A 9,943-nucleotide genomic window follows, 5' to 3' on the forward strand; every position below is an offset into this window, starting at 1 on the left:
CCCACCCCCCCTCCCCCCTCCCACGTTTCAGGATGACAGCCGGTACCACGAGGATATTTTTGGAGTCACCCTGCGTACGTACGAAGTGACTAACCGCCTTAGATCCGAGTCTATTGCATTCATCGAGGAGAGCAAAAAAGATACGGATGAGTGAGTTGACGTGTTTATTTTAACCCCTGCGATTGTCTCCCTGGCGCGTGGGCTGCGGGGTGGGGGAAGGAAGCTTTAACTTTTACACACGTGGATCTTCTTACAGCAGAGGTTGAGAAAAGGTGTTTGATTTTTGGAAGCAGAAGCTGCTGCCTGGCAGTCTCTCTGAAATAGCTGGCACCTCGTTAGGACAAATCCCCTCTGGCATTCCGGGGTTAAGGCACCCAACGTACCAACGTCCTCAGACCTGATGATCCCATCCAAACGTTGATGCAAAGCACAAGAGTCCTGCCCGCTGCCTGTCTCTGCTCCCCTGCCCATGAGCTGGTAGATCATAGAATCATAGAATCATAGAATGGTTTGGATTGGAAGGGACCTTAAAGATCATCTAGTTCCAATCCCCCTGCCATCAGCAGGGACACCTTCCACTAGACCAGGTTGCTCAAAGCCTCATCCAGCCTGGATGATGGGCTGGAAGGTGTGGAGAGTCTATAGTGAGGGGTGGGTCTCCCCAGCTCCAGAGCTGGCTGCTGGGGGGACTGGCTGGTCCAGAGGTGCAAGCAGCAGGAACCCACAGTGGGAGAGGTCTCCAGGCTGTTTCATGCCCAGTTAGGAAAGATCTGGAGACTTTTTTTTTTTCTCCGCTGTTGTAAAAACAACCATGAGAAGTAAAAAAAGCTTGACATTTGCTATGTTTGTTTCTGCTCCACCACATCTTGCTATTTGCTCAGCTCTGTCTCAGTGGGATTTTCCCTGGCTGAGCAGAAGGATTATTTAGGATAAAGGATGAGCAGCAGCTGCATGGATCTTGCTCCTTGTCCTGGTCTTCGGCAGCCTGGGTGCAATCCCTTCCCTGCACGGCTGACCTGGAGCAGGTTTCCCAACATCCCTGAGGTTTGGTAGGAATTTTTCTCCAGTGTAATACATATTTTGGGGTATGTGCTGTATACAGAGTGCCTCAGTTTCCCATCTTTAGGTAGGGGTAAGGGTTACCTACCTGCCCACCTCACCCAGCTGCAAAGGGCTCTGTAAATCCCCGTCTACAACAATATCCCTTGGGAAGTCCTTAGTCCTAGATGTTCCTCACTGCTCCTTCTAAGGCCAGCCTTTCTCCCCTCTCCCTTGCAGGGTTTTCTGCTCCTAACTGGACCCTACACCCCAAGGGGATGCCAAACCAGTCCCAGCACCTGCTGTCCCCTCCAGCCGGAGGGCACTGGGTTTTGTATTTCACGGACACGGTGGCTCCTTTTCCACGGGGAACTGCCCATGGAAACTGCTCTGTCTCTCGTCCTGTTGTTGTGTCCTGATGATGATGATTTTTATTTCCTTTTCTTCCTCTTTCTCTTGCTCTCTCTCTTGTCCTGTCGCAATTTCTTTTCACCCCCTTTCCCTTCCCTGGTTTTCCCCACTGAAGTACAATGGCTTTATAACCTGCAGTGGCTCTTAACAGAACTTCACATTTCTCCTTCTTCTCATATGAGGGCGTTTTGCAGCTGCATGAAATCACCACCTTTGTGATCATCTGCCTTTTTGGTGTTTTGGGGGAGAGCAGAGGTGCCAGGAGCTGAGCAATAGCTTGGTCTTGTTGCTTGACCAGATCGGGGGGTTGTTCCCCCCAGGCTCCTGCTTTCCCCAGCTCGGAGCTTGGCTGATTCCTTGCAATTTTTGTGGCTTTCCTTTGGACTTGTACAGACCTGGGCACATGCCCGAGGCTGAGGGCAGATGATGTGCCTCATGCCTATGAACTTTGTTCATCCCCAAGCAGCATGGCTGCAAATGTGTCTGTTTTGATCCAAAGGGTGGGATGTCTCTGATTCACGTGTCATGATTTCTCCAAAATGGACTCTGCGCTATGTTTGCCTCCCCTTCTCTGCTCCCTCTTTCCCATGACCTTCTCCTTTTGCTCAGTCCCCACTTTTGCTGGCATGAAAGTCCTCCCACAGAGGAGCCAAGCACTGAACGCACAGGCTGCTGTATATGCTAGGGAAAAATTCTCGCAATGACTGCTGCTTGGCCAGGCTGTCCTCCAGAAGGCTTTACAGGAATTATACGATCTGCAGCCATGATGCTGGTGGGAGAGATTCAGGGACTGGCTGCATCCCAGAGCTTTGCATGCTGTGAACGTGTGAACCCTCTCCCAGGTGAGACTGGAAAGCCACAAGGATGGGAGAGAAGCGGCTCCAACTCCAAGTTGCAAGAGGCACCTCCTGGTAACAAAGCCTATTTGGAAGGCATCACTTGGAGGATTATGAAGACTCCTGGTCCTTGGTGAGGATGTTCTGACTCTTGAAAGTCCAGAGAGTGTCAGCTCCACCTTAGTGCAGTGTTATGAGCAGTTTGGGGACAGTAGACCCCATCCACTTCCACACCTTCAGGAGCAGAAAATGCCAGCATGGAGCAACCTGCCTGCCAAAAGAAATACATGTGGCATCTTGGTGGCAAGCCAGTCCCCTCTGTAGGCTCCGTGCCACCTGCCACAGGCACGAGCTGTCTCTGTTGGGACATCTCATGTGAGAAGGGAGGTGAGATCAGCTGCAAAGATGCTGCGTGATTCTGGGCTCTGACAAGCTCACACCTCAGCCCTGCTTCAAAAATCTGGCCCCAAAAGCAATCTGTTAACACCATCACAGAAAGGTATCAGTCCTCTTAACAGGAGAAAAGCTGTCTGCAAGGTAAAGCATGCGTGACCTTGTGTGTCCTTCCTCCTTCTCCTCCCTTCCTCACCCTGAAGAGGGTTTGTGTCCTCCCTCACTGCCAGGATGAGGACCACAGGGGCAGGGCTGCAGCTCTTGCTGGAGGCAGGGATACAGGGTTGACATTTTGAGCTGGTAGATGCTGATCCTTTCCTCCTGCCCCTGCTCTGCTCAAGTGTGCGCTGATGTTTGTATGGAGCAAAGCACCCACAATGCTGACAGCAAGGGGTTTGTCCAGGACCTGCAATTGTGAGCTTGCTTTCAGAGGGCTAAAATTAACCAAAGTCAGAACAAAAAGAGCTGCAGGAGGTTTGCTGCTCTCCCAGTCCATGGTACAAGCTGTGGCTGTGCAGTTATCCCCACCCTCAGCCAGGACCTCCTGGCATTTCCTACTGCTTGTGGCATGTTCTGTGACCATCTTCTGCAACTTTGACACCCTGAATGCTTGAGGAAGCTCCAGCCCAAAATCTAGGAACAAAAGGCTTCTAGACATTGGGAGAATTTGAGATCCAAGTCTCAGTTTTGCTGGTCCCAGCAGAACATCTAGCATGGTGTACAATGCGAATGCATGCTGCCACGCTGTGGCCAGAGCCGAGCTCGCTGGGCTGGCAGGGTGGCTGCAGCAGGGTTTGGATCCAGGAGCAAGGCCAGGTTTGTGTCACTGCCTGGGGACTTGGTGACCTGGAGGTAAAAGCAGGACAGGACAGGAAAAAGGGCAGCCCCTTGGCCCACCTCTGTGGGTTGCACCCTAATCCCAGGGGGGAGCTGGGTCCCTTTGCTGCTGGGATGTGGGAATTTGGGCAGAGGTCCTGCCTGTGGGAACCAGCTTGCTGGCCTTAGAGCTGTGAACATACAATAAGCCTGGCCCTAAACCCCCATCCTATGGCTGCAGAAATTGAGCTAAAGGAAAAAAAAAATTAAACTCTTCTTCTCCTTTTGAGAAATTTAATTCTGGCTCTAGACTTCGTGCTCTGGTCCTCCTTTTAGGAGAAGGAGTGATGCAACCCAAAGAGGAGGTAGTGCCCAAAGAAACGCCCTTGACTTTGTCCTCTTCCCAGCTCATCCTGTGTTGCTGGCAATTGGTTTTCTTCTGTCCTGCCTTCTGCCTGTCTCAGTATAACACCTCCCATCTGGAAGTCACATTGCTGCTGCAGTCAGTGGCTGAGATGAATTGGCTTGCTCTTTGTGGACCCCAATGCTGGCCACCTCCGTCTCCCCCTTCCACCTGAGCTGCCAGTGAAAGCAGCAGGGGAGTGCAGCAGAGAAGGGGACGGGGTGTGTGCCTTGCCTTTGATGGGATCACCAAAGGGCTCTGGGCAGGGCAGACAGCCAAAGCCATCTCAAGTTCAACAGGCATCGGGTAGGTGAGTCCTTCAGAGCCCTTTGGAAGGGAAATGCTGGTTTAAGGTGAGCCTGCCTGCCTGGCCCTGGAGAAGGAACACCCTCCCTGCCGTGAAGGTCCATGAAGTTAATATGTCCCCCAGGGCTCTGGGCTGCTTCTCTGCTCCCTCTGCCTGAGTAGGACCATTTGCTCCTCACAAGCTGCACCACTGGGAATTTTGATTCATTATTATTTGTTGAGTCAGTCTCAGACGTCTTAACTTTTCCTTCATCCCCCTTACCCGCAGGGGTTTTGCACTCCCCTCCAGCTTCATTTTCTCCCCCAGCAAAGCGGGAAATAAACTTGTGGATCTGCTTTATCATTCCACAAATGCAGCTCTTCCACCAGTTGTCTAGACTCTGCTCATCTCAGTGTGACGGTTCTGACACGTGGGTGTAGCTACAATATCTCCAGCATGCATAAAACAGCAGAGAGCGAGGTGGGGTCTGTCACAGACCTTGGCCACTTGGTTCAGGAATCTGTCACCTCTGGGTCCCTGCCACCCATCCAGGCTTCTGCAGCAAAGGTATATTGGACCTGATGGACACCCAGCCTGATCCAAGGTCCCAGTTTCTCTCCTGGAGGATGTCCACCACTGCCTGTTTTGCAGCAGCTCAGCTCCTTTTCACTCCCCAGGGATTAAACGTAAAGGAGATTTGATTTTCAAAACACCATGAAGTGAGGGGTTGTTTTTTTTTCTGAAAGATTTTAATTTGTAGGTTTTTCAAATGTCCACAGAAAGTTATAGATGAAGTTGAAAACTCATGAGAAATGGTTCTCTGTTTTCCCAACCTGCTGTGTCCACTAGCAGAGAAAAATAATTTGTTCATTCAGTGCAAGGGTATCTACTGCCTGTGTTGTTGATGACTTCAAAGGTTTCATCTCCCCAGAAGGACTGCCTGGGAGTTTGTTGTTCTTCTATTTATGAAAGACAGCGGGAAAATAATGAGACTTTTGCCATCAGGAGCAGACTTGCAAAGATGACACCTCCACGATTGCTGCTGGACAGGCCTGAGCTCATTGCACTAGAGGAACCGAGCCAGTCGCATTCATACCGGCCAGAGAACTGGGGTTTGAGTTTGGGCTGTCCACACTCCCTGTCCCCTGTCCTGTGCCTACATGTCCCCAGGGATGAGCAGGGGACACCCAGAGCAGTGTGAGCCAATGTGTTCATGCATGGCTGGCAAACTTGCAGTTGTGTCCGGAGCAAATGTGTTGAACAGGAGATGGGAAGAGACAGGAGCTGATGAACCTGAGTCCAGACCAACTGTGATTGCTCCTTTCCTGTTAGTGTGCAATGTCTCTTGCCCCGTCCCAGGCTGTAACGCAGGCTCCCTCTACCACCTCCCCTCTGGAGATCCCTCCTTTCTCCTTCTCAGCCCTGTCTGTCCAGCCAAAAGGTGTAGTAAACTGCTCAGCAAAGGTGGGTCCTGGGGTGGCAACAGACTTACAGTGCCTTGTGCTGGGAAGAGACTATCGCACCGGGGTTGCCCTCCCGTTCTGCTCTCTCCGGGAATGCTCCTAGCACACAAGAGACTGGGGGCTGACCTCATTTTACAAGTGAAATTTTTGGTGGGCAAATTCCCCCTGGGATAACTGGGAACAAACTTACAGCCCTGCTCAGCCGTGCTCTGCAGTTCATCTCCCAGTGACGGGGTTTTATAGGGGTATGGAGGCAGTGCAGGGTCAGAGTGTGGGTGCAAACTGGACACCACCTTCTGCAAGCACCGTGGGTTTGTGAACATCGACCACATACTGGAGACCGTGGCTTTATTAAGCTGTTTTGGGGAGAGGGCATGTTTGTGCTGAAGCCTCATGGAGTTGCGCCAAGCCCCAGCCAAAGCTGCTGCTTCCTGGCTTACGACCACTGAAGCCATTCCAGTCCTCTGATTTATACCTGTGGGGAAGCTGCACAGAGTTCCCAGTGGTTTTTGGAAGGAGAATTTTATGCTCAAAACTAAATTTTGTTCCTGCTTTCACTGGGGACCAGTTCTCAGTTTCAGAATTGCTCTGATAATTTTGCAATTGCTTTGATAGTTCCAGAGGGGAGTGCAGTCCCTTTACAGAACAGATGGAGACACATTTTCAGGACCATTCCACTTCGCCGTAACTCTGTCTTTGTTAAAACAAGAACAGAAGGAGCAAAATTTAGCCAGTGTTGAACCCTCCTGAAAACTGTATTCCCAAACTTGGACAAAATTCATCTAGAATCTGAGTCCTCCCAGGTATAAAATGCCTTCTGTACCCAGTGGCTTCAGTGGTGTTGGGGATTTCAGCAGCTTGCAGGGTCAGGCTTTCACAAGCAGCAGCAGCAGCAATTTCCTGACGGCAGTATTTTTGCCTGCGTCAATCTGCACTTGCACTTGCCTGCAATGCATGACTCTAGTAATACATTTGAAATCTACCCTTGACAGGGAGATCTGAGCTCTAGCTTCTTCCATATGGCCATATGTGTTTAATAGGAAATCAGGGGAGCTGGAGAAAGCTAATGAGATTGCTGCTTTAAAGCACTTGGTTCCAGAAGTCAAACAGAGCTTACTTACCAGAGGTCAAAACTGGCTTGATTTTAGCACAGGTGCAAGGGTAGCTCATGAAATATTTAAGCATTGTCATGTAGATACACCTTTTTTCCTGCTGTGCCAGGGATGAAGTAGACTAGAAACTCTTGGCCTCCACCCCTACAGATGTTTGGTTGTGATGGAAGTTTGAGCCATGGAAATCACAGGGAAGAAAAAAAAAAACCAACCCAAACAGATTGTGAGTTCATAGCTGAGCAGCCGCAGCCCAGAGCGCATCACTGCGAGGGCTGCTTCTTTCCTGCCTTACTCATTCATGTACCTACCTGGCCAGATTTCAGGGAGGAAGGAAGGAGGAAGCACTTCAAAAAGCAAGAAAATTGAACCTGTGAGCTTTGCAGCTACTCCTCATCATCATGGTGGGGAAGCGGGTGAGACACCGGGGGCTTCTCTTGTATCCACAGGCCAAAGCTTGAGGAGCTGTTCTGGGGCTGTGGAAAAGCTGAGTGGGGAGCTGGGCTGTGGGTAGACACCTACCCAGCCTGACTGCAGGATTTGCACACAGGTTTCTGTAGGGCTGGGTCAAAAATCTGCTAGTAAATAATGCCAGGTAAAGTCTTTTTCTTCCAGGGGCATTCTTAAGACTTTAAAAATGTAAAGATTAAATACTGAAAAAGTTGATCTAAAAGAGCAACTGATTTGGGGCTTCTTTGTTGCTTTGTTTTCACGTGTTGGATTTGGGTGTGAAAAGAAAAAAAAGAAAAAAAGAAATATCAAATCATTTTGAATGAAATAATTGAATATTTTGTCCCCACAATAATCGCTAATGAAGATTTTAAAGTTTTCCAAGGGCAACAAAACTGCCTCAATATATATTCAACTCCAACAAGAGGCATTAGTGCTACTCGCTTCTGAACCTGCTATTTCATTTTTTTCTCTATGTGATCGTGGCATGGAATCATGTCTTAACAAAATACACTTTACAGTACTCAACAGAACTTCCAGAAACAGCAGACGGTGTTTCGGAATCTCCCCGTGCCCAGTATTGAAGTGATGGCTTTAGAGCAAATGAAATTCAATGCAAAATTTCTGTTTTGCTAAAATTCTACAAAATAGGCAAATGTCACAGAATCACAGAATTGCCTCGATTGGAAAGGACCTATGAGATCATCAAGTCCAACCATGAACCCAACACTGACAAGTCCCCTATGACTAACCCATGTCCCTCAGCACTGTGTCTACACGACTCTTCAATCCCTCCAGGGATGGGGACTCCACCACTGCCCTGGGCAACCCCTTCCAATGCCTCAGAACCCTTTCAGCAAAGAAATTCTTCCTAATTTAGAATCACAGAACAATTCAGGTTGGAAGCAACCTCTGGAAGTCTCTATGTCTATCATTCTCCTCAAAGTAGCTCTAGTTAGAGTTGCTCAGGCTTTATCCAGTTAAGTTTTGAGTATTTCCAAGGATAGAGATGTCCACAATTCCCAAGGTTAAACGTGCTCTGCTGCCTTAAGATGCCTTCCACAAACCCTGGGATCTGTATGCTGAAAAGAGCTTGGTTCCCTGGTCTGCAGCAACATCCCCAGCTCTTCCGGAGCATACGCAATTCCCCAGGCAGTAGCTGAACAGAGTAAGATGACTTTCAGCCAGGACTCATTGCTTTTTAGATTGCATGTAGTTAGAAACATGAGTTCTGCCAGCCACCCGGGGAATTTGATATTCAGTGCCAATTAATTTTTGTAATAGGAACAGGGATTTATTCCCTCGATTCCCTTAGGCACCTATGAAAAGCCTAAGCCTCAAAGGTTGGTTTGGATTTTTTATTATTATTTTTTTTTCTGGTGGCCTTTTTCCTGAAGAGCAGTGGTGCCGAGATGAGAAAGGGGAGTGGTCTGTGAAGGGTAGCAGCTTTGGGGCAGGCAACTCCCAAACTTCTCATTGCAGAAGTTCTTTCAACTCTTCAGATGTGGTGGGTAAACTCTGCTCTGCTAGATGAGACTCCAACCTCTCGCTGCTCTCTGGGTCTCCTGCTCCTTCCTCCCTCCCATCATGTCATTGTGCCTTCGTTGGGTTTATAAAATGATGCCATGATTTAAAGCTGGCACATTGTCTTTACTCTCACTTTGCATCCCATAAAACAAGTATGTGTGGAGGGGAGGGTTAGCTGATTTTGTAGCTTTTTTTGTGTGATCCTAAGGTAGGTTTCTTCTGAGGAGTAAAAGGGGTGGGGACAGCGGGAGCAAGGATGAGCCGGTCAGTGTTGTATTTGATCCTACCAGTGCTTTAAGCGGTCAGAAACATGGTTTTCCCCCTACCTCTGAGCTCTCAATGCTGCTAAAAACCTCTGCCATTCGTACAATGTACTCCAGCCCCCTCTCTCGGACTGACTCTGGCTCTGTTTGCAAGATATCCACATTGTTCTAAAGCATGCACCTCTTTCTGTATAGTTCCAATCTTCTGATTTTATGGAATACTTATGCCTGTTTGCATTACAGTCAAAATAAAAAAGTGAACTAAAATCTAGCAGACTTCATTCTTCTCTTATCTCTGGGTTTTTAATGCTGAAAGAGCTCTCCTGATATGTTGGCCTTGCTCTAGTTCCCTACCTGTAATGCCAGAGCACTATAAATAGGATGGTGGCGTCAATCAGCAATATCTGCTCCTCTGCAAGAAAGAAACACTTTCTGGTAAGGTTGCTTGAGTCACAGCATTCCCTGTTTCACATTTAGACCACGTCCACTGGGAAAATGACACTGTCAAGCAAGGAGGGCTGTTTGCACACAATCCAGGACAATTTTTGATGCTGGAGCCTCAGGAACACAGAAGCAGTAGTCCAGGGAGGACCTGAGAGACCTGAGCACAAAGAACGGTCAGGAAAATGAGCTGGAAGTATGGACGTGGCTTTCTACATGGGAAGGGAGTGTGCTGCTGCAAGGGGGTATGAATATGCCTTTATTTAAAGAATATATATTATATATAATATATCTGAAGAGCAGCAGGACATGGATGTGATCAGGACAGAAAGATCCTAGGTTGTCTGCAAGGAGCAGGTGAGAGGAATAAAGGGATCCGTGTCCAGCAGTGAAGGGCTGTTCCCCTGGCAAGCCCTGCAGCACCAGGCTGGCCTGAGGGGAACGTGGCTGCGGCGTTACCTGAGACACGGCGGGACTTTTACAGCCGACATTGCTGCAGGTATAGCT

The 9,943-nt window shown here is 48.9% G+C and overlaps 1 protein-coding gene across 2 annotated transcripts in view; it reads left to right on the plus strand.

Moving 5' to 3' along the window:
• The window catches only part of NOS1 (nitric oxide synthase 1), a 41,781-nt gene extending 41,627 nt beyond the window's left edge, over positions 1-154 (plus strand). For both annotated transcript variants that reach the window (XM_010178388.1, XM_010178389.1), the window contains one exon: positions 32-154. In XM_010178388.1, coding sequence (XP_010176690.1) covers positions 32-154 — 123 coding nt within the window. The remainder of the gene's footprint in view (positions 1-31) is intronic.
• The last annotated feature ends 9,789 nt before the right edge of the window (positions 155-9,943 follow it).

Source organism: Antrostomus carolinensis, unplaced genomic scaffold (genome assembly GCF_000700745.2).
Source record: "Antrostomus carolinensis isolate BGI_N321 unplaced genomic scaffold, ASM70074v2 scaffold25571, whole genome shotgun sequence".
Lineage (NCBI taxonomy): Eukaryota > Metazoa > Chordata > Aves > Caprimulgiformes > Caprimulgidae > Antrostomus > Antrostomus carolinensis.